General features: G+C 43.3%; 9 protein-coding genes across 9 annotated transcripts; 5 read left to right on the top strand and 4 right to left on the bottom strand.

Moving 5' to 3' along the window:
- Window positions 1-1,112: 1,112 nt before the first annotated feature.
- Window positions 1,113-2,930, top strand: Bfra_001715 (putative transcription factor cys6 protein; the record flags this gene model as incomplete). The annotated part of the gene is made up of 1 exon (XM_037332140.1): window positions 1,113-2,930. One exon carries the CDS (start codon window positions 1,113-1,115, stop codon window positions 2,928-2,930), a length of 1,818 nt encoding a protein of 605 aa, XP_037196294.1.
- A 319-nt stretch (window positions 2,931-3,249) lies between these two features.
- Window positions 3,250-5,311, bottom strand: Bfra_001714 (putative integral membrane protein; the record flags this gene model as incomplete). The annotated part of the gene is made up of 7 exons (XM_037332139.1): window positions 5,137-5,311; window positions 4,883-5,086; window positions 4,495-4,826; window positions 4,399-4,439; window positions 4,275-4,349; window positions 3,986-4,228; window positions 3,250-3,935 (listed from the first exon to the last, which is right to left on the bottom strand). Exons 1-7 carry the CDS (start codon window positions 5,209-5,211, stop codon window positions 3,250-3,252), a joined length of 1,656 nt encoding a protein of 551 aa, XP_037196293.1. The 5' UTR covers window positions 5,212-5,311.
- Window positions 5,312-5,666: 355 nt separating this feature from the next.
- Bfra_001713 (putative cytoplasmic trna 2-thiolation protein 2 protein) lies at window positions 5,667-6,880 on the top strand (the record flags this gene model as incomplete). Its single annotated transcript, XM_037332138.1, has 2 exons — window positions 5,667-5,788; window positions 5,848-6,880. The coding sequence occupies 2 exons, from the start codon at window positions 5,667-5,669 to the stop codon at window positions 6,878-6,880; spliced, it is 1,155 nt and encodes a 384-aa protein (XP_037196292.1).
- Window positions 6,881-7,053: 173 nt separating this feature from the next.
- On the bottom strand, window positions 7,054-8,152 carry Bfra_001712 (putative mitochondrial oxaloacetate transport protein; the record flags this gene model as incomplete). The annotated part of the gene is made up of 4 exons (XM_037332137.1): window positions 7,054-7,292; window positions 7,341-7,942; window positions 8,007-8,081; window positions 8,136-8,152. 4 exons carry the CDS (start codon window positions 8,150-8,152, stop codon window positions 7,054-7,056), a joined length of 933 nt encoding a protein of 310 aa, XP_037196291.1.
- A 543-nt stretch (window positions 8,153-8,695) lies between these two features.
- Bfra_001711 (putative wd repeat-containing protein) lies at window positions 8,696-9,963 on the top strand (the record flags this gene model as incomplete). The annotated part of the gene is made up of 3 exons (XM_037332136.1): window positions 8,696-8,830; window positions 8,877-9,126; window positions 9,173-9,963. The coding sequence occupies 3 exons, from the start codon at window positions 8,696-8,698 to the stop codon at window positions 9,961-9,963; spliced, it is 1,176 nt and encodes a 391-aa protein (XP_037196290.1).
- Window positions 9,964-10,303: 340 nt separating this feature from the next.
- On the bottom strand, window positions 10,304-10,499 carry Bfra_001710 (uncharacterized protein; the record flags this gene model as incomplete). Its single annotated transcript, XM_037332135.1, is given in 2 exon segments — window positions 10,304-10,408; window positions 10,419-10,499. The coding sequence occupies 2 exon segments, from the start codon at window positions 10,497-10,499 to the stop codon at window positions 10,304-10,306; spliced, it is 186 nt and encodes a 61-aa protein (XP_037196289.1).
- A 17-nt stretch (window positions 10,500-10,516) lies between these two features.
- Bfra_001709 (uncharacterized protein) lies at window positions 10,517-12,548 on the bottom strand (the record flags this gene model as incomplete). Its single annotated transcript, XM_037332134.1, has 3 exons — window positions 10,517-10,645; window positions 10,684-10,879; window positions 12,133-12,548. The coding sequence occupies 3 exons, from the start codon at window positions 12,546-12,548 to the stop codon at window positions 10,517-10,519; spliced, it is 741 nt and encodes a 246-aa protein (XP_037196288.1).
- Window positions 12,549-14,433: 1,885 nt separating this feature from the next.
- Bfra_001708 (putative procathepsin e protein) lies at window positions 14,434-15,921 on the top strand (the record flags this gene model as incomplete). The annotated part of the gene is made up of 2 exons (XM_037332133.1): window positions 14,434-14,793; window positions 14,848-15,921. 2 exons carry the CDS (start codon window positions 14,434-14,436, stop codon window positions 15,919-15,921), a joined length of 1,434 nt encoding a protein of 477 aa, XP_037196287.1.
- A 1,686-nt stretch (window positions 15,922-17,607) lies between these two features.
- Window positions 17,608-21,057, top strand: Bfra_001707 (putative transcription factor cys6 protein; the record flags this gene model as incomplete). Its single annotated transcript, XM_037332132.1, has 6 exons — window positions 17,608-17,710; window positions 17,792-17,834; window positions 17,885-18,373; window positions 18,544-18,855; window positions 18,906-20,668; window positions 20,729-21,057. The coding sequence occupies 6 exons, from the start codon at window positions 17,608-17,610 to the stop codon at window positions 21,055-21,057; spliced, it is 3,039 nt and encodes a 1,012-aa protein (XP_037196286.1).
- Between the last annotated feature and the right edge of the window lie 1,906 nt (window positions 21,058-22,963).

Raw genomic sequence — 22,963 nt, 5'->3', positions numbered from 1 at the left:
TGTTAATTTTTGACCTGTATGCTAATTATGGTGTTAGTGGGTCGGGGCTGTTTAAGCCCGAAATTTCAAGACAGCAAACCTACTGTTGAAAAGGCAACAGTCGTAAACCAGACCAATGAATCATCGAGACATGCAATTACTCGGAGATAATCAAGATCCTACAACCGCGATTCTCATCGACATTCAATATTTTTGGTACCGTCAAATAATACACAAACCTTTAAGCTTCTGTTCCCCTAGCCTCGCTAGCTATAGACGATAGAAGCGAGCTTACTGTACCGGTGTCTAAGCTTCAAGAGTGGACCAGGTCCGTAATCCTAGGAGGTGCCACGCGGTCCCTGCAGAAGTATCACTCAAACCAAATTGGGAATGCAATGCGAGGCCTCTCACTGTTCGTAATTTTTGCAGCGAGAATATTCCTTTTCGGGAGCGCAGATCTTGCCTTCTCAAGAATTCTGCCCTGACCGCCATCAGATGCGGACCTGTTGACAGGCGTCAACATTGCTTAATAGGAAGAGAAGCCTATTCAAACCCGTTGAAGTAGCATGCCTGAGCTGGTTTGAGTAAATCAAGCTGCGGCGCTATTAGTTGTATCTACGTTATTGTCATCCGAAGCTTCAAAATTGTTCAGGCGCTAGAAGCGTTTCCTTGGGGCTGATGTACTTGCAATTTCACTCCAAGCAAGAATGTCGGAGTATCCAGCATGAATGGCCGTGGTAAGAATTATACAAAAAGCTTTCTATTCTCCCACCCATTGACGAAAGTATGCCACTATTCAATTGTGTTTGTGGAAACATTTTCTTAGTCGTCGCTCATCATGGTATATTGTGGAAAGCCTTCAAAAGGATGTGCAAATTGTAGAGAGAGAAAGATTCGTGTACGTGGAAACCCTTGACCTTTAATACGTCCTGCAAGACTTGGTAGTGCCCAGGCTACTAATGCAAAGAGGCTCAACATCACTGAGACTGCACACCCTATTTGGGTTGCAATCTCGCTCAAACGAGGAAAGGAGCGCGAGATGACTAATCATATGTCTCGTATAGTGTGGGCAGGAACAACCAACCTGCACGAATTGTACGAAAGCGAGTAAAATATGTCCAGGTTATCGGAATATGCTTGATTTGGCTTTCCGAAATGAAAGTTCCGCTGTCATTGAGAAAGCCAAAGCCAAGGAGAAGGCTAGAAAACTTAAAGCTAGCGAAAAAGAGCAGCGATCACCCAGGCCATCTATTGCCACTAGAACAAAAGCAACAAGTAGAGCCTCCTCATCGAGTGACCGGAGGCTTTCAAGTCAAAGTACTTCGGCATCCTCATCGAACTATGAAGATGACGACGAATTTGAGTTGAACGAAATTTTAACGGCTCCACGGCCAAGAGCCGCATTAGCTCCATCAATCGTTGAGCAGGGTACCTCATACTTCATTACCAATTTTGTGGCTGGGGTATCCGGACCATCGCACGGGCACTTCAATTATCTGAAGGACCTCTGTCGCAATGGTGGTCTGGATGAAGCTTTATCTACAAGCATGACGGCTGTCGGTCTTGCTGGTCTTGCTAACAGAACCAAATCACCTCAACTACTAGGTGAAGCTCGTCATGAATATATGGTTGCGCTGAGGCGTGTCAATGGTGCACTTAGATCTCCTACAGATGCTGTCAAAGATAGTACATTGCTATCTATCATGGTATTAGCCGTATTTGAAACAGTAACATGTACCAATCGATTGTCTTTAAAAGCATGGACCGAACACATCAATGGAGCCTCGACGCTTATTAAGCTTCGAGGCCCTTCACAGTTCAAAACACGAGTGGGGGTGGGTCTGTTCATGCAGATAACAGCTCATCTCCTCATAAGCGCTCTACAGCGAGAGATCCCGATGCCACAAGAGATTATGGCCCTACGAGCCGCAGTTTATAAGCAGCTTGACCTCCGGGATCCCGCTTTCAGAATGCTGGCTATCCTGGACAAATTTACGTACTTCAGATCCGATCTCCGAACCGGTAAATTAGGCGATAGCGAACAAGTCATTGCCGCTGCTCTTGCTCTCGACGAAGAGTTACAACAAATATTTGCTAATGTACCACCCGGCTGGGAAGTCGAGACCGTGCAAGCTGGGGAGAATGAGGCTCCAGAAATCGTCTTTAAGGGTTCTTACGACATATACTACGACTATTGGATAGCGCAAATATGGAACTCGATGCGAAATTCCCGAATCATGCTTAACGAGGTGATCAGACAACATATTCTTGAAGGGTTTGATTCCATACCCCCACGTTTTACGTCTATGAGCTACATGGCTCAATATCAGTTGAGCACAGATACACTAATCCAAATGCGCGATGGAATTTTACGCTCAGTACCCCAATGTCTGGGCTACGTAAAGCGCAAACCGTCAACCTGGACTTCATCTCCTGGCCACTCTACACCTCTATCCCGCACCCCAACACCCCTCAATAACCACCCACCTTCGACTCCCAATGAAATCAGCAATCTTTTCTCCACCCTCTACCCAGATGCCTGCGTCCCTGATACTCCCTCTATTCTCGCTGAGACTGGCCTCACATCCCCCTCTTTCTCTTTTCCCGCAGCCGGCGCCTATTTTCTCGTCTGGCCACTCTATATCGCAGCCGTATCCCGCGTTACTTCGCCCGAGGACCGCACCTTCGCTTGTACTGCACTCCGCCGCCTAACCAGCGATATGGGTATTGCGCAAGGAGCAGCCCTTGCGCATTTCATTGAAACAAGTCCGCGCATGCACAACTCTGTAAAGGGTAATGGAAAAGAATTTGAGAATCGGGTGAAAAATAGTACAGTAGGGCTTGGCAGGAGTATTATTGATGGGGATAAGATGTCGAAGGGCATGATTAAGAGAGCGGGACCTTTGCCAGTTTATACTTATACAAGGGGAATCAATGAGATTGAGGCCTGAAGGGGTGAAGTTAAGTGCATTGGCATTTGAGATAAATACGCCGCGACTATTTATATAAAACTGGGGTAGTGAGAATGAAGAAATGGATTTTCAGGAGCGGCAATCATCATTGACAATCAACCATTTATCAAGCAATTTAGAGATTGGTACATGTAAATATAGTCCATAGTATAAATTCTATAGATAAACGCTTTGCTAGAATAATACACCAGTACAAATGCTATGACAAATCCCCCGAGCTTAGAATTGTAAATGCCATTTCCTTCTTTCTCAGTAATACCCAACGCCGACCCATTATGATACATGGTAAAAATCTCGCTTAATCTGAGTCCGAATCATTGTGTGCACCTTTTGTCCCCTTTCCACCCACAAGTTTTTTTCCTGCCTCCGAATCGTCATCATCATCATCTGACCAGCGGTCACCATCTTCTCCAACTGCAAAAATTGTTTCTCCATCAAGACTTTCTCTTGGAATCTCCTTTGCGGTGTTAGCTCCTGGAGGAGGATCATATCTTGCTCCTTCTTGGCCGGGTTGTGTTCGATCACCTCTGCGAGCTGCAGAGTTCTCGATATCATCTTCGTCATCATCTTCAGCGCCAAAATCGGCGATCTCAAATCCCTCATCGTCTTGTGCCAACTCATCACTCATAGCGAACCTTCTATTGTTTGCACTTGGCCTCCATACCCAGGCAACAAATGCGACGTCCATCAAGTAGACAATATTAAGCCAGCCGTCAAGAATAAACCATCTGGATTTCCAGTGGAAAGGAACAAAGTCAGGATCCGAAGCCGAAGCGAAAGTGAACGAGTTGAAGAAAAAGAAGCCGAATATGACGATAATCGAAAGCAGAATACACCACCATAGCTTGCGATACATGCCTGCTTTTGTTGTTTGTTTGCGGTCATTCAAATCCTTCATGGTCAAGTTGAGGGAATTGAGAGTCCAGACGTAGAATGCTGTAAGAGTTCCGGCCAGGGGGAGAATAACAAACAGTACTAGTGGACCTAACCATAATTTAGTACGTAAATATTTTGGTAGTAAGGAAAGGTCTTACCAGCGTGCTCAGGAGTAATTGTCAAGCTCGCAATTGAATAAATCAAGCCAAAGACGAAATGAGCTCCAGCGAGATAGCGAACATAAACCATAGTCTTGCCTAAACTGGGCTTGACGACACCATAACCCATGCAGACAATAAGTAGCAAGAAGAACGAGAATGAGTTACGACCTGCATTAAGCACAGCAACGATGATCATCATTGCTTTTGAGCCAATATTGCTGCCAGATCGGTTGAGATAGTCTACATAGGTTAGCGTTGTCCGGGAAGAACTGCAAAATTGACTTACCATAGAAGCCCCAAGTCATCAGCATTTCGACTATCAAAAATACAATGATTGCTGTAATGTAGTTCTGTACAGGCACTATTGAGATGTTAGTATAGATATAAAAAACTCGACCGAGAATACTAACGAATATCTTCCCGATGTTGCACATAGAGAAATGCCCAAAGACTGTCAATCAATAATTAGCTTCGGCAAAAACAAATAGGGGAACAGTTTGACCTACATTCCTATAACAGCGTACACAATTGTGATAATACCGTAAAATGGCAGTTTTGGTATTTGTGCTGCTGGAAGCTCCCCATAGGCATTCCGGAATTCTACAATCGCAGTATATTTAACATTTGTGGGAGAATAGCCCGTTGTACCAACACAGTAATAGCCAGTCTTCTTGATAGGATAATTGATTGGTGGGCCGGTGCTGTTGAGATGAACGGCTCCAGTGTAAATTTGACTGATCGAATTTTCTGTTGCGTTTGGCGCAAGGAGGAATTGACCAGTTTGGTTACTATTACAGAAACCATTGCTGATATTCTCTGGATCGCAAATGAATTCTTTCTAGACCTAGGTATCAGCGGATGATGGAAGTAAAAGTTAAATCAGTTGAATCGTACCTGTATACTGTCAATGGTTGGCAATACACCAACCAGGTCATAATCCCTCCACTCAAAGATGACCATACTTGCAATTGGATCGGGATCCTCTGAGTCTTGTGTAGTTGGAAGCCATTTCACTAATATATGCGGCTCAGTCGGGCCTCCCCAAGTCTTCCGGTCATACATTCCGGCGCATACTTGTCGATTGTCATTAGATTCGTCCTGCTATCACCGTCAAAACAAGCACCTCATCTCCACCTCTGTCGACGTACCATTCTGACCTCCAATGCACCAACTGTCAGGGCCGAAATCCCCAATGCGAGGAACCCATGAAGCCAACCTCGCATGTCTGCTGTAGCCTCGCGGGCTCGAATTGAAAGTTATGTTACTTTAGTATCTAGGGAACAAGATCTCGAGATTTGAGAATGTAAATGATATTGTCGTTCTCCCTAACATTCAAATGCACATCCAGACCAGCTTTTCAAACATTCACAAAATAATATGAAAAGTTTGTCGCTGGATGAAGTTTTGACTTGTTAGACTTGTTTGATTTCTGGCAACACCAAACCCCCAGGCAGGGATCCCTCTTAGCTGACAGAGCCAGAGCTTCATTGCGGGTTAGGGAAACGTAAGGCACAGATCAAGCTAACTGAATATGGTTAGATTTATGCTCGAGCGATTGACATTTTGCTCCAGCCTCGCCTCATTAAAAGTCTTGAATCTGCACAAAATAATTAAGAATATTGAAACATTTGTTGTACCTGAAACATCCAATTATTTGACTTATTTGAATAAATTGGCGATGGCGATGGCGATGGCAAATCCTGAGGCAGTGCATCCTTCTGCGGAACAACCAAATGTGCTCTGCAAGAGATGTATGGAGTCTAATGCTACGCTTCAAATTCGATCAGAATCAGTTTGCCAGTTCGTCATGCATCCCAGCATCCTTATATAGTTTTTACTGATAAATTGTTCTCTACCAGAAAATGCTTCTCACAGTATGTTAAAACAAAGGCAGTAAAGCGCATGGAAACGTATAAAGGAAAACGATCTTCGAAAGTTCCACAAAAATTATTATTACCACTTTCCTTTGGGCCTTCGTCGTCATGCCTGCTCCATATATTAGATGGCCACCTTCAAACCCAACAAGAGCGGATGAACCGGGTTTCATATGAACTATTCGTTGTACATATCGATCTTTACCTGGATGATGCGGACAGAGAAGCCTCTGCTGCTTTATTGCAAAAATACAAGGACCAATACCCTAGACATTCTTATTCAAGTTATGGACTTCAGGAAGCATTACAACTGGAAGGTATTGATTGGGCATCTTTGGGAATATCAGACGTTCCTACTCAGGGTACCAAAGCCTCGAGTTTGGATCTGCAGAATATTGTCTCTACAATGTCATCTGCAACTTCCAGGGCCGATATTGTATCTACGCTCTTGAATAGACTCCTAGTGGATGTCGCCAAAAGAAATGATTGCGAGAGCATCTTGTTCGGTGATACTACTACACGACTAGCAGAAAAGACGCTCACTGAAACAGCCAAGGGGCGTGGATTCTCTCTGCCATGGCAAGTCTCCGATGGACCATCACCATACGGAATGGGCTTTAATTATCCCTTACGAGATATCCTTAAAAAAGAAATCATGACATTTTCCTCTTCAACGACACCTCTCCCGGAGCTAGTCGTGTATCAGGAGCCACCCTCCCATATATCTGCTTCCTCTAAATCGACAACGATTGACGATTTAATGGCACAATATTTCGAATCTGTCGAGGAGAATTTCCCTAGTATAGTTGCCAATGTTGTTAGGACGTCGAGCAAATTGAAACCTTCTACTGACCACGTATCGAAGGGCTGTGGAATTTGCGGACTACCTGTCGCAGAGGGTACTGATGGTATTTACGGTTGGGGCGGGGATCAAAATCCTGATTCAAGGCCAGTAAAGGAAGACATCAGTTCAAATACTGTTCTATGCTATGGATGCTCAAGATCTATCAACGGATGAAAATGCTCAACGATATTCTATCATCTTTTTATAACACCCCAAATGCCCCGTATATAAACACCAATTATTCTTCCTGGTTGCCCGTGAGGGACATGCACTATACAAGCTGAACGAGGTTATACGACTCGGCGCGGCCGGGCCTGCCAACCAATCTGAGGTGTAAATCAACTAGTCTATACCTGCTCTTTTATCGACGCAGGAAGGATTCGGTTTTCGAATTTCCGCATCAGTTTATTGGTTTGCTCCGCCAAACTGAGGGTTAAAATGGTATGAGGTAATATTCTCGCAAGATGTGGCAAGAAACCCTTGTAGATAGCGAAGATGCCTTCAGTCTTGACGGTCTTCGCTAGGCAATCAAAAATACCCGAGTATAAATTCCCGGTTTGATTGTACATACGCGACATAATAGTATCTGAAAGAATTAGCATAAAGAAAATTTACAAATTCAAAAACTGCTTACCTGGTGGGTGCATAACACAACAAACCACAAAACCACTAGCTGTACTACTTGCAAGGTGCAATGCTGGCCCCTCCTCCATTCCCAAGTGTTTCACAAGTCTCCGCTTTGCAAAGAAATATGTTGGTAGCTGAACAGAACTTCCAAAACCTGTCCGGACCATGGCTGCTCCTACTCCTCTGTAAAGTCCATTTACTCCCTCTGTTGTATAAATCTTTCTCATTCCATCCATGGCATTTTTGTAACCATGCTGTGTGCCTACTGGTGCTTGTGGTGAGAAACTTTGTAATCTTGTCTTAACCAGGAAGAATGGACTTCCTGCCGCAGCGCCCAAAACTCCTGACGTTGCGCCCGAAAAGATATTTATTCCCAAACTTTGTGTTTTTGAATCATCGAATATTGCACCAGTAAGAGTCTCTCGTATCGGTTCGTAAAATCCCAGCCTACATCCATTTAGGATCATCTGGTAAATGTATGCAGCGCCAATTCCTCGATATATACCCCCAGGACCCTCATTCCGTACAATAGTTGTGACACCGTGGATAGGCCCTTTATATAGTCTTGGTTGGAGTCCTTTCTCTTGGAGCTCGCCTTGCAATTGCATGCTGTGGTCGCACGATTAGTAACTTTGTAATCGGATGTGCTCTACCCAGACAATGGTGTTCTTACCGGATCTTCACTGTTTCGAAAGGATGAGTTGCAGTTACAGCTCCGCATGCTGCAATGCCGCCGGCGACAAAGGCCCTATGTTTTCTACGTCAGAACATAATATAGCAGGGAATGGTCTTGGAAACTCACCCTAATGTCGTAGACATATTCTATGTTCCCCGCTCCTACTCTTTTCACAGAACGAGCTCGCTGTCACTTCGCCAATTCGAATACGTCAAGAAGCCAGACAACTCTATTTCAAGATATTTGCAGAACTTAAAAGAGGAAGGAAAATGCTCAAGGAGTGGAGAATTGATATGGTTGTTTGTAATAGGAGCTGACTGTGTTGTTATACAAAATAATTCTGTATAAACTAATAATTTTTATTGCGTTGAAGCAGACTGGCCGAGGGTCGGAGCTGTAGCTTGCTGTAGATCCTTGTCCACTACAAATTAAAGTTGCTCCTCGGAGCAGCACGGAGATGGCGGGGCGGACCCGATAAGAGGTATCATCCGGATCACGTGGCGATATCAAATTGAATTATGATTAAGTCTTTCTGCTTGTTGGTATTTTGATATTTTGACAAAATAAAGATCAAGGAATCAAGACCAGGGGTTTGTCTTCGTCACTCTATGGTCCTGGAATTTTCAAATCTTTCTTTGAAGTTTACACAGTATCTCAAAAAGCGTAAAACATAACAACAAAAAATCATGTCATCAACACCTATGGCGATAGACTCTCCATTAGGAGCGAATGGTACTTCCATGTCGAAAGCAAACGGAGTCTCATCAGTCCCACAAACAGGCAAACTTACGGAGATGATCTCCTTATACAATCCAGTCAAGGTAAGCTTACTTACTACAGAGGATGAGCAATTACTAATGAATCAAGCTTTTCAAACATCCTCCGACACCTGCAGACAAAGGGCAAACTCCCCCAAGTTACAACTTTATTCAGTCTATCAATTTCAATGATAATGGCAGTCAGCTTATCACGTCAGAAACTGATAACACTATGCAAATATATGATGTTCTTGAGGGAAGACATTCAAAAATGAATATTAGTGCCAAGTATGGTTGTAATCATGCAATGTTTGGCCATGCTGAACATTGTATAATCCATTCTAGTACCAAAAAAGACCGTAAGTTATAACCTATATTGATGCTATAATGCTGAGTAAGATATAGACAAAATACGTTATCTCTCGGCTCATGATAATTCCTACATCCGTTACTTTGAAGGCCATGAGCAAAACGTCACATGTCTATCCCTCCATCCCGGCCAGGACAATTTCATCTCATGCTCTGAAGACAACACTCTGAGAATCTGGGACGCAGCTTCCAACAATCCTTCCGGCATCCTGAATCTTACGGGTGTTCACCTCGTTGCATGGGATCCTTCCGGGAACGTCTTTGCAGCTGCTTCCCCATTAGCTCAAACCATTTTACTTTATGACTTCCGCAATTTTGACAAGGAACCGTTTGCTACTTTTGACATATTGCCATATTGTCAAGAATTTTCCCCTCAGGCAATTGGAAGAGGGTGGAACAAATTGGCGTTTTCAAATGATGGGAAGCACTTGTTACTCGGCACGACTGGCAATGGCCATTTCTTATTAGATGCATTTGACGGGCATCTGAAGGCATTCTTGAGGAGGGATAGAGGTGGCGCCAGAAGACTAGGAGCAGGCGATCACAACCCAGACAATTTGGATCCTTCATCAAGTGAATACCTCCACACCACTGCCGGAGATTGCTGTTTTACTCCTGATGGAAGATTTGTAATCAGTGGATCTCGTGGAAAGAATATCTTGGTATGGGATACACTTGCGGCTACAACAAATCGGGTCCTTAGTCCTTTGCATGAATTGGATTACCCAGGCGAAACGGCCATTGTTGCTTTTAACCCCAAGTATAACCATTTTGCTACAGCAGATCAGGAAGTTCTGTTTTGGGTTCCGAACACGGATATGCTCTGATTACCCCTTGTGCAATTCGTATTATTTGTGGTTAGCAAAGCAAGAACTATGTTTTGTTTCAGATTGGCAACACCCATGTGATGTATGGATAGGCGTTCATGGGAGGGAGTCTAGGGCATGTTCAATAAGAAGTAGTTGTAGACGACACGCTCAGCATGTGCTTGAGCCGACTTTTCACTCTCATCATTCTTATAATTGTGGTTGCTTGCCATTCATCGGTGGCATTGGGGATTTGAAGCTATTTCCCCTAGCTACTTGAAAGTCGGGCGAAGACTTCAGGCAAGTAATCCCCGCATTTTTGTCCATACTCAATTGATAACGAAGATGTCTTTCCGGCAGATCAGGTACCACCACTGCTCGTCTCCTTGCCGTTCTTACCAAATTGCTTCAATAGTTCTCTTCTTCCCTTACGACCCCAATCGAGTTCATTCCACACCCGACTGGTCTCTTCACACCCAAGAAACGGAAATCCTACAATTATCATATAACTCAAACCAATCGCTCTCCGTCTCTTGGACATTCAAATTTGCCAACATATTGGTGTGCATAGCCCTCATAGCGTTTCCCTCTGACTCTGCCTGATTTTTTTTCCAGCTTCGGTGAGGCAATAACTATTGACGAGAGGTCTGGCATCTTTCTTCAAAACGGGCTTCAATTGGCGTAGAACATTCACCGCGCATGACTGTTATGGTTGTACATAAACCAAACAAATAGATACACATCTGCAGTTTTGATAGGTTGGCGATTATGGAAGGGGCTTAGATGCAAAAGTTTACTTGAGACCGTATGGTGCTTCAAAGTGGTTACATGAAATGACCAATTTGGGTTCCAGAACAGCATGGCTAGCAGTCTAGTTGACTTGCCTGCGCTGGTTAAACTCCCGCTCAATCTCAAAATTGCTCCTCGATAGCTAGCCCTATTGGGGAAGTAAAGGTACAATGATGTCTCGTAATGAAGTGTTGTTATGGATTGTGTATGAAGAGTAAAACTCTGATAGTAGATGCTGGTATCACTTTTATTTGATACTTGTCAATTATGGGAGTTGTTATGATTATTGAAAACCAGAGTTTACGGAGCAGGATAGATCGCACACACCTGTAAATGATACAATGACCAAGATACTAGCAGAGTCTTATATAGAATCCCCGAGGCCATCGGATTCACTCGTTTACTTTCCCCTCTTTCGGCAATCACACAAGTGGCATGGAAATCCCTATTCATATATATATAGCTGAGAGACTATTCTCAGATTCAGCGTGATATTATCAAAGCGTTCAGATCATATATACATATTCAGGTATTACCGCATTCATGAGTATTCTTCAGTCAGAAATTTTACCTTGTATTATTGAAACCTCTTTGAATTATGTGATTCATATCATACAAAGTGTTGACTGATAACAACAGTTATAGTGCCAACATAGATCCTTCTTACTAGTTGGGAATCCCTTGGCGAGTCGAGCTCATGCCGCAATTTCAATGCTTATTCCGCAAAGAAACAGTGACAGCTTGTTCGATTTCTGCAACACAATTAGTCCGTTACTCGCAATTGAGCTCAGAAGTATACCACTGCAAATCCTTTAAGAGCCTTGTTCTATGGTGCAAAGACCTTAGAGGCAGAATAGTAAAGATATTCCCGGAAAAATCATAGCTTATTGGGGTACACAATCTCAAACGGAGCGGTTCAGGTAGTGAAACCAATCAACGCAGTGGTGAGTCAAATGAAGATCCGATGAGATGGAAGCACGGGGAAAGTAAAGAGATAAGTAGCGGAATGTACGAATGAGATTGTGGGTGAAGAGGAGAGATGTGAGAATTATGCAGTTTACAAGGCAACAATCGATAGTAATGGTTGAACGAGGTGGTCATTAAGTGGGGGGCACCCTGTACATCACTGGTATCAGCTGCACTAAGCCTCAGAGGAGACTCGAAGGTACTCTGTGCTTATATTTTCTCGATTTAAAGATAATTTATGGACAAAAATGTCTGTATTTGCAGCATTACAATCTGCTTTCACTATCTTCTTGCCCTTTCCAAGATTGAAACCACATCGCTGAGCACATCTGTTCAATTATACCAGCGCAAATGAGCACACTGCTTTATATACCTCGCATCAGCCAACATCAAATTTGACTTTCTCTCCATAATCATATCTCAGGCTCAAATCACCAGAGCTTCCACTCCTCAAGCCATGATTGCCAACTGCTTCGAGTCTCAGCCTTCTTCCTCGTATCCGCAACCCCGAAATCCACCAATCTATCGGTCCTCAACATGAATCCCGGAAACCTCGCCAACCAAATCTCCAACATAGCTCTCCTCTCGGGATCTTCAACATTGAAGACATATCCCTGCACTGCCATTCTCTTTTCCTTCGACATCCCCCTCTGCAACTCCTCTTGAAGTATAATGATGTCCAATGCTTTCTCGTCGGGCATATCGCGATACTGTTGAATAACTTGATCCCAGTGGTGTTCCAAATGCTTCAACTTTGAATCTGAAGGGCGACTGCTGAGATAAAGAGGAGGGAGTTCTCCGATCTGGCTTTGTCGGAACCAGACATGGACGCAAGAGAAAAGGTTTGACATTTTTGATATTCGTAGTGGATAGTTTAATCCAGGTTGAGGGATTTCGCAGTGTGGAAAAGCTTTCAAAGATAATTGTAGCATCGAAGTTCGGGCATCAGAGTAGATCAGAGGGAGAAAGCTCTATGGGTATGGAATATTTCGACATTATTCACTGTATATTTGGAGTAAGTGATGGCATGTGGGTCTCCAAGACTACTTCCAGTAACTTTTCATCGAAGCCGCTTCCGTTCTCGGAAGGAATCAATATTGTTGGGAATGTATTGATATTGAGCGTTATTCTTAATGCGACGACTTTTTCTCGACAATATAATCGTTCCACATACAATTTCAGATTGATACCGAATGGAGAGCTGCCAGAAATTCTGATCATTGACATGTAGAACAAAGCACCTGATTGCTGTGCATTCTCTCTATGTAAGGCTCTGTTTAAGAAGAATTAGCTGTGCTTCCCCCCTTTGCCAGATAAGGATAGATGGTAACACAGAAAACGAGTGAGTATCCCTTAATACGATCACAGCAAGGAAAACATGGCTGTCCTCCAGGATTTCAAAAACGCCATCAAATCCACTAAAGCTACCCCAAAACCTATGACGCAGATATACTTTAGGAACCAGAGTATCAGAGCTTAGTGTTGATAGGGTTTGAATCTTTGAAAACTTGCACCAACGCAGTCCCGAGGAAACACTTCAATCATTACCACTTGCAATTTCTTTCAGCATAGGGATCTCTAGGAAAATTGCTAGGTATCAGGTCAAAGCTCGATAGGTGATACTTCAATATCACGACGAGAAACACATACTAGAGAGATAGAGCTATTCCTACAAACCAACGTGTAGATACAACGGTCAAACCTTATAACGAGAGGTGTCGAGGTCTGCGCTTATCGCACGAGCAGCTATCTTTTTTATCATAGCTTATGTGTTCCACATATTTCATATATGACTGAATTCAGTAACACCTCATGCTAGACTGGAAGAAACAGGCTTGCTAGGTGTGAAAATTGAGCTTCTTCAGTGGGCTCCGGTGAAGACAGTTTGGTGAAATTTGTAGCCAGTGTATCGAGGACAAGATTTGGAAAGTATTCACGAAGTTGCAAACTACTTACTGCAGTATCTCACAATCATCCTTGGAAGAAGCATCTACATTGTCTTACAGCATAGGTAACCGCTCAGTACAGTATCAACACGTGAGCATACCTCGCACGTGTTCGCATCCCCTGGCAGTCGCATCGCATATCAGAGCGGTTAAATGCAGGCCAATCACCCGTATCACCGCGCCAATCTAAACCTGGATATTACCCTGGCGCTTATCCGAACTTCCGGAATTCTTTCGCCAAACACTTCTTTCTGATCGTATCATTCTATTAGAACCAACAATTTCAATCTGCTTGCAACCAATACATTTGCGCTCGCATTAGTAACATAAAACATACTCTACCGAGTGATATTAAAAATACATCATTACCGCAATGATACCTACCGGGTTGCATAGCTATAAATGAACTGTGAGTATTAAGAGGAAAATGTAGGTTCCAACGTCAGGGGTGGCACAGCCGTAACAGAAATCGCCAACATCACTTCGAGTTGGAAAGATCTGTTGATATAGCCTTGTATATTCCTCAAAGGATTTGAGCCTGGCATCTTTGGATTCTTTTTCTTTCCTGTAATCTGTCCCATCTGATTTTTAGCGGCTTTTCCTTTCCTCACATCCATTCATTCACTCGTTGTTGGTACTGGTAACACTTTGATTCTCAGTGATTCACACATCATTACCAAAACCAAAACTGGTTTCGTCCCTTAATTCTCATACAATTTTGAATCGTGAGGGCATAACATAATAGACAAGAAAGAACAACAGGGCATCAGATTGCAAAAAGAGAAATAACATGAAGGTTTCTGACTTGGGACTGGTGTGTGTAGCATGCACAGCTACGTTGATCCAAGCAGAGATCTTTTCGACGCCGATTTACTCTGTAGCAAGAAACTCCACGTACGCGCAAGCAAAAAGGGCAGCTGCAAGAGAGGACCGAATTGCGAGGAGTAGAACCAATAGTCACAAGAAGAGTGAAGTGAAAAAAGAGAGAGCAAGGGTGTCAAGGCGAGTCAGACATAATGAAGACGGACAAAAGAGGCTAAAAGGTCCAGTTGGTGGTGTGGAGAATGATGATGAATATCTTGCGGCTTTGGGGAAAGGCAAATTTCTGGACGATGTAAGAGCAAGGTACGGAAGTGGAGTGCCGGAATGGGTAAGTTTATCACCCCCTCGTAATTTTCGAACGACAATACTGATCGAAATACAGGATTGGAATGAACTGGTATATGTCATAGATCTGGAGGTTGGAAGCCCACCGCAGAGCTCACGAGCTCTCCTTTCCATCTCCGATAATGACATGTTTCTACCGTCAGTTGACTGTACGAATACATGTCACTCCCATCAACTTTACGACCCCTCTTTGTCAAACACGAAAACATGGATAGGCACTCTTTTTGCTATGGACTATGCCAGATGCTCTGCATTTGGAAACCTAGTCTCCGATACTATCACTTTTGCCGGCCTAAAAATTTCACAACAATTCGGCGCTGTCGATAGTGTAGGGCGATTTACAGATCCAGACTGGGGTAACTTGGAATGGGATGGGCTCTTTGGACTAGCTCCTTCATCTACGCACTCTCCGCACTCAATTCCAAATCCATTCATCAATCTTCGTTCCCAGAAACTCATTCAAACACCGGTCTTCACTCTCCTTCTTCCACAAACTCCAGACACTCCCGGTCTCCTCACCTTCGGTACAATAGACCATACACGCTATACCGGCCCCCTCAAGCTTCTCCCTCTCCTAAATCACACAATTGCTCCGCAAACTCGCTCTACCATGCTTCCAGATCTCATCACCGATCGCTGGCAAATCCCTTGCAAATCTCTTACCATCTCTGGCACATCCTCCTCCTACAACCTCCGTCCATACGTCGCCATCCTTGAAACATCCTATCCAGGTATCGGTCTCCCTTCATCTCTCGTCACTTCTCTCCACACCTATCTCGGAATGGAGTTCCGCGGCTACGATGTCCCACCTTCCATTCCCTGTTCCAGTCGTGATTCATTACCTGTTATTGCTTTACGCCTCGGGGACCATGAATTTCCTTTAACGGCATATGAATATACTTTGGAAGTAGATAGAACTGATATAGGTGGTCATAGATGCGTGTCGTTGTTTATGGAGATAGAAGAGGAGATGGAAGGGGACGTGAAGCGTATTGTATTAGGAAGTGGGTTCTTGAGAAATTGGTTTGGGGTGTTTAATTTGAAGGAGAGAGAGGTGGCTTTTGGGAAGGTGGGGGTAGTTGGGATAGTGGAAGATAAATTTGAAGTTTAGAGTCTAGAGAGATTGAGGGAAATTGTAATGTGTGAATTAAGGAACTGAGTAAAGTGGCTGGGAGCGAAATATTACATAGGCAGAAGTGAAGACTTCGTAGTTGCTTAGAATAAAGGTTATCTCTAGAGCCAAGGCGTTATTGTGAACATCCAAGACACTTCGAAGCCGTAATTGATACTTTCAACACTAAATTTGCAAAACTGAAAAATTGGCCGAATGACCATTAATAGCAGCCCGTGAACTTTCAAAGGCCATGAACAAGAATAGAGGCTTGGCAGAGAGAAGCAAAGGCTATATATTGAGACACAATATAACTCTTCCAATCTTTAGGGGTTTTGACCCATTAATTAGTTGAGTGTAAAGTAAAGACAGATGTCTCCAGTTCTTAGAGACTCGGTTAAACCCCTTCATCTAAAGTAATCATCCCCGATGTCAAAGATGAATACGTCAATGTCAGAAATGCGCTTGAGTACTTAAATATATTGATTGTTTGAATCAATCTTGAGTGTTTATAGGAAGAATGAAGTAAACTTCGGATGAAAATAGCATAACACCACTTAATTTCATACTTTGTCTTCTTCGATATTTCTCTAGCGTCGCTGTTTGTGCTGTCGTCATAACACCTATCAATTTCATTAGTGCCTCAATCAAAAAGACCTAATTCTCAAGGATACATACCATTTAAAAGAAATAAACATCTCACGTTCCTGCGCAAAACCTAAGACATGGGAGATAGAAGTTCTAGAAACTCAATCAACGATACACAGATCTACGCTAGCTTCTTATAGACATTAGCTTCTCTTCCCCTCATTAGACAATTAAAAGCTCAAGGGTATACAAAGTAGCTCAACGTCAATTTTACTGAGCTAAAAGAGTATCTAGGTGAATAGAATTCCTTCACTAACTACTTTGAGCATATACTCAATCACTTGACATCGACGAGAGAAGGATTTCTAATCAAGAGCAAAGTGAATAACAGTTAGCCAGAGGAATATGATAGATAACCTGGACTATAGAATAGAATACTGTACATATCTATTACCTGGGTAGGGACAGTATGCCTAGGTCCCCACTGCTGCGCCTACATAGATAGATAGCATCTGTATTGTCCATCTGTACCGTCCATCTGTACAGCCCATATCAACGAAATTTGTAGTTTATCAAGCCGCCTGCGTAGACAGTCCTTGTACATTAATAAATAATACTGTAGCCTCGGGTATGCAACTTCACCCAAAAGAGCTAGATAGAAACACATTTTTGTATGTAAATCTACCCAATACAAGGAAGGAGGTCAAGAAGATAATGAAACATTATCAGAACTTAATAATACCTGCTCAGAATCCGAACTCGAATTCTTTCTCCATTTTAAGTATCCATCCCAAGACTTCCAAAGTTTTGATTTCTACCAATCAATGATTTAATACTTCAATCTACTCGAATATCAAAGGGATCAAAATAAACAATTGAGGACAGCCCCTCCTTTTTTATTATCTTATCTAAGTACAAAGCACAGAGTAGGCTGATTAAAACCGAAAAAAGTCCCTTGCTGTCGGTCTGTCGGTCAATCACTTCGGGTTGTGGCATTCTTATCTCTCGGGAAAGAAACATATCGCAAAGCCTAAACCGTAGGAAAGCGAAAGAGCTTCGATCATTTACACAACTAAGCTTACTCTTTTTGCTATTATCATGTCGGCGCCGGCGACCAATTTTACACAGCAGGAGAAACCGAGTGAGCCTAGTACTAATGGCACACCTTCTACTGGTCAGCAGCAATCCAAGTTGCAGAATGGTTAGTGGAGAAACCTGGCGACATTCTTCTGAATTAGCCATGGTCGCACAATGCCATTGTACATGTAGACTGACATTTCAGTAGGAGGAAATCACAAAAGAATTTATCAAGCTTGCATCCCGTGGTAACTGACCTTATTTACATATCTCATCTCAAGGCTAATTGTAATTGCAGTCGTCGTCGCAAAGTGAGATGTGATTTAGGAAGTGTCGATAATCCGAGTGATCCACCATGTGTACGATGCCGACGCGAAAGTAAAGAATGTTTCTTCTCAGCCACGAGAAGAAAGAGGAAGGCGGATGGAAGCAGAGAAAATAGTGTTGAAGATGAATATGCCGATGACTATGTAACGCGCAATGGTCGAAAGATGGTTTCTGGCTCTCCCCCCGCAACTTTTAGACAAACCTCTATGGGAGCTCCCCCTTCTGCTCGATCGACAAGCAACGCCTTTGCTGATAGTGCGCGCATGGATCCTGGACCTCCTCTTACGCCAGGTGGTTCTATTGGAAGAACTCAGCCTCTACGAAGACCTCAATCGGAATCACGGCAACAAGAAGAAAGAGATCAGAACGTAGAGAATCCAGAAGCGCAAGAAGTTATGAGACAGGAGGTTTATGGCCCTCATGATGCTTTGGATCTTCTTTACAAGGCTGCGACTGATAGGTATGTCGAGACCTTTCATCTGGAGCAATTCGTATCCCAATTCCTGTTTCGCATTGCTGCACTTTTTATGTACAGCTCCAATGAGAGAAAATGCTTCTGGTGTTTTGTGATTGGCTGGATCTACAAGAAGCCATCATAGTCGCAAAAAATTGTACTAATTTCTTCTATAGTCCAGGTCACAAAAGAGCACGACTAGATAGTAACAGCCAAGATTCTCCAAGAATTGGCCACAGAGCACAATCTGCCTCTCAGAGCTATCAAGGCCCTGCAACTCAACATACTTCATTTCCTATAAGCCATATGCGACACACAACCACACGCACGGAATCTTCCATCGATCCTACATTGTCAACTGGCGATACCATTCCATTAGACAAAGATCATGATCTGGGATACCAGGATGCAATAAAAGCTTGGTCAAGGTTCAGATTCGTTCGCGCAGGATGGTTCACCGCAGCGGAAGCTATTCAATACATTACATAGTAAGTTTTCCCTTTTCACTAACTTGATACCGGACTAATGATTGAATTAGCTATTATGAATTCTTGTCCCCATTAACACCTATCTCCCCCCCTACGTTTAAAGAGCCCTACACTCATCCTATGCTTCTAGTCGAAGAACCAATTCTCACAGTGACATTATTGACAATTTCAAGTCGGTACATGGAAATGTCTGGAGCTGGAGGACATTCCAGATCGTACGCGATCCATGAACAGCTTTGGACTTACTTGAGGGGCATGATCGAGAGATGTCTTTGGGGTCAAGAAGCATTCGGTGGTGGATTTTGTGGTTCCGGCGCGGAGGCCTCTCTCACATCAAGCACTGCACCATGGAGAGGACTTCGAAAAGGCAGTCTTCGTACTCTCGGTACAATTGAAAGTCTTATGATCTTGACAGAGTGGCACCCTCGTGCTCTTCACTTCCCTCCTGCGGAAGCAACTGATGAACTTATGTTACCAGTTCCTGATAAGGAAGATGCTTTCACTACTGACGAAGAAGGCAAACACCATCTACCTGGCGGTGTTGGAGGGCGAAGAATCGAAGGCTGGCTAGAGCCTGCTTGGAGAAGTGATCGAATGTGCTGGATGTTGTTGAGTACCGCCATGGGCCTCGGCTACGAATTAGGTGTTTTTGATGATATCGACGAGTCGTTGGCTGATGGTGGAGAAATGACACGACCAGAATATAACGAAGAGTCATATCGAATAAGAGCCGCGAGAATCAAGCGACTGGTGCTAATCTATGTCACGCAATTAGCTGGACGTTTAGGTTGGACCAATATGGTTCCTGAACACCTGCGGAAAACCGATCCTGCATTTGCTCCACGAAAACGTAGGCTATCAATTGATGGTAAAACCCCCGACACCAATACAACCACTGTTACAAATTTTAATTACATTCCCGATTTAGAATTGGATGATCAGATTATTCATTGCTGGGCCGGGATTAGCAATGCCATGCGCATGGGCAATGAAAAGATCTTTAGATCTAGGCAATACACGACCAAAATCATCCAAGACGGTAGCTACACAGATCTTTTGAAGGATTTTCAACCAATGTTAAGTTCATGGAAACGAGAATTTGACAGATTTGGATTGCCTCTCTACATTCGACATATTCTGACTATAGAGTACGAGTACGTCAGAATATACATAAATTCTCTCTCTTTGCAAGCCGTTGTTGAAAGATGCACAAGCAATGCAACCAATCGAGCAAACAACTCCAATGATTCAGGTTTACCACTAGGAAGTGCCATGTCCCCAGAAACACAAAATTACTTCGGAAAGCTACCATTAGCAAGACTCGGTGGTTTTGGAGCGACTGATCAGGGATATGTAAGAGAAGTTGTTGAGGGATGCCGCAACCTGTTACGAACCGTTGTAGAGGGACTTCTACCAAACGATTACCTGAAGCATGCTCCTGTTCGAACATATTTCCGGATCATAAGTGGTGCCATGTTTTTGTTGAAAACATTCGCATTAGGAGCATCTAAACATGATGTTGAGATCAGCATCAGCCTCATGGATTCTGCGGTCAATGCACTTCGTACTTGTGTAGTCGATGATGTCCATCTCGGCATTCGCTTTGCGGAATTGTTGGAAACATTGACCAAGCGTCTGCGTAGTCGCTTCATTAGCGCCCCTGAAGCACCTCCCCTTTCAGGAGAACCCGCAAGTAGAAGTCGCACTCCGGCACCACCTCATGACGCAGACCCGAATAAGCTGAGACGTGACCCAGCTGATCCGGTTCGAGATTGGAATGATGGCATGCCCAATTACCATGTAAATGGTCCAGGTAAGTTTAAATCACTAACATCTTCCCCAAATCCTTACTCTAACCACTTCATCCCCACAGACCTCAATCTCTCCGCCACACCCTATGATCTCAATCAAGGAGATTTCTACGCCGGCACCCATTACCCTGCAGCTCACGGCGGTCCAAACTTCAACAGTGACTCCATCAATTCCATGTTCGGCATGTCAGGCTCTAGCAACGATTGGGGTAACAACAATAGTAGCGACGAAATGTGGTATTTACCACCCGGATCCGCCTTCTATCAAGATCTCAATAGTCAGGTGAATATCACGCAGACGGCGGATGGCGTTAATGTGGGTGGTATGGATTTGCTAGATTACATGGCGTTGGACAATGCGTTCCCGAGTGATGGGCAGGTTTTGCATTAATTTATTAAAGATGATATTGCAGATGATTCAGGGAGATGAGAGGGTGGCGTGACTCCTTTTGTGGCAACGGCAAGGCAAATGATACCAAGGGGTGTGTTGGGAGGTCTAAAGGGCTTTGGGAGGTTTGTTCTGGGTTTTGGGTTTACATTTACATGCTTTGGGATGGGTGGCTGGTGTGAAAGGTTGGTCTGGGTGGGATATCTTGATGTTTTGAGCGGGTATTGGTTACAAATAACGAAAAGAGTAACGGTGTCAGGTTATACTTTGGGTTGGGAATGGATTATAATACAGATATGAAATGAATATTCCTCCATAGATCTATATGGAGATGCAAGTCTTGGTAGCTCGAATAAACATTTTGTGCCAACTGGATAGAACTTGAAGCTTGGCCGGTTACTATGTATGTCTGAGCAGAAAATGATGTGATAGCATGATAATTAAAGCAATGAATTTGATTTTTATTTTGAAGAAATGACGTGGATATCTTCTTCACGTATATGGCAAGCCACGTATCGCAATGAAAATAAGTTTCCGTGTGAACGGGAATGATTGGGCTGTATTCAAGCATAGCAGTTTCCTATATCTTCAAGTTGTTAGTGATAATTCTATCATAAAACAGTTGCGAAGAAGTGTAGGGGAAAGTGAAATGTCAGATCAAAAGCCTAGTCATAGGCAGTTTCATCAATTACCAACGTGTGGATATGTCGACCGTCGTGATAAATTAATCATCATGTTATGGAGTGAGGGTAATGAATGTACGGAAGTGAGTAATAACATACCAAAAATGTAAAGCCCAGGTCAAGTAACACCATGCAGTGATGCGGAATGATATCAACTTAGGTTGAGAGGACATGGCGTCAGAGAATCTAAACGATAGTCGTTAGTAATGGCTATGAATGGATTTAAACAGTGTATAATAGCATGAGCATATTCAGTTAAGATAGGCTCGTCACAGCCGAGGCTTGGACATATGCTTGTCATTGTCGATCGATGTCATCAGAATGCTCGAGGGCTGTCGGGAAAATATAAGAGAAAAATCCTTACCAAGATAAGTTGACACCATAACGTTGGCCATCAAGAGGATTGCAGCAATTCAGAATTCTAACAGTTTAACGTTAGCACATGCCTTGACAGGGTGAATAGCAGATAAATTCTTTTCGTCAAAAATTCAGAAGGCATGAATGGTATAATTTTGATGTTGTCAACATGGAAAACTCCAATCAGACTCGTCATCTAAAAATGCTCATCATAAAAAGTGTGAAATTTAAGAGAAAATGTCTATTTACCTGATGCTACAGTCCTCAGGGAGGTTTTAATGCCCAGAGTCAATGAAGACCTGGAGCACCGGGTGGGTTACCCAAGGGACTATCAAATCTATGTTTCCAAAATCAGAAACCATATATCAAACATGTGTACAACAAATGCTGATAATATGACTGAAATCAGTGGGCGAGGTTTTCTAGGCCTGCCGCAAAATGGCATATCCATCAAGACCAGAACCATTTTGGAACTGTCGGAGCCCAGTGCCATTCATCATTTTATGCAGTCGTGAGATATTGAAAGTAAAGAGAGTTGTGCCGTACCTCTTGACTTGAAAGGCTCATCTAGTCTTAGAATATAATTAGCATCAAATCAAGCAAAGAAAATTGTTGAATTGAATTGGATTGAAAAATTTGCTCAGTTACAGCCTTTTTTGTCGTCAAAAGCCCGAAAGCTTCAGTCGGTAATTTCCAGCATGCAAAAGCATAAACTGATCATCATCACAAATTGTATGTGGGGTGGGAGAAAGATTTGAAAGGATAAAGGGAAGCTTACATTTCAAATGATGAGCCGAAGTAGAATCCAGAGATTGTTATAGCAATTGCAAATAGCATAGAGTGATGGGGTTGATATCTATCTCAATTGT

This window comes from Botrytis fragariae (assembly GCF_013461495.1).
Source record: "Botrytis fragariae strain BVB16 chromosome Unknown tig00000006, whole genome shotgun sequence".
Classification (NCBI taxonomy): domain Eukaryota; kingdom Fungi; phylum Ascomycota; class Leotiomycetes; order Helotiales; family Sclerotiniaceae; genus Botrytis; species Botrytis fragariae.
The sequence above is the reverse complement of the archived record's forward strand: the minus strand, read 5'-3'. Positions and strand labels throughout refer to the sequence as shown.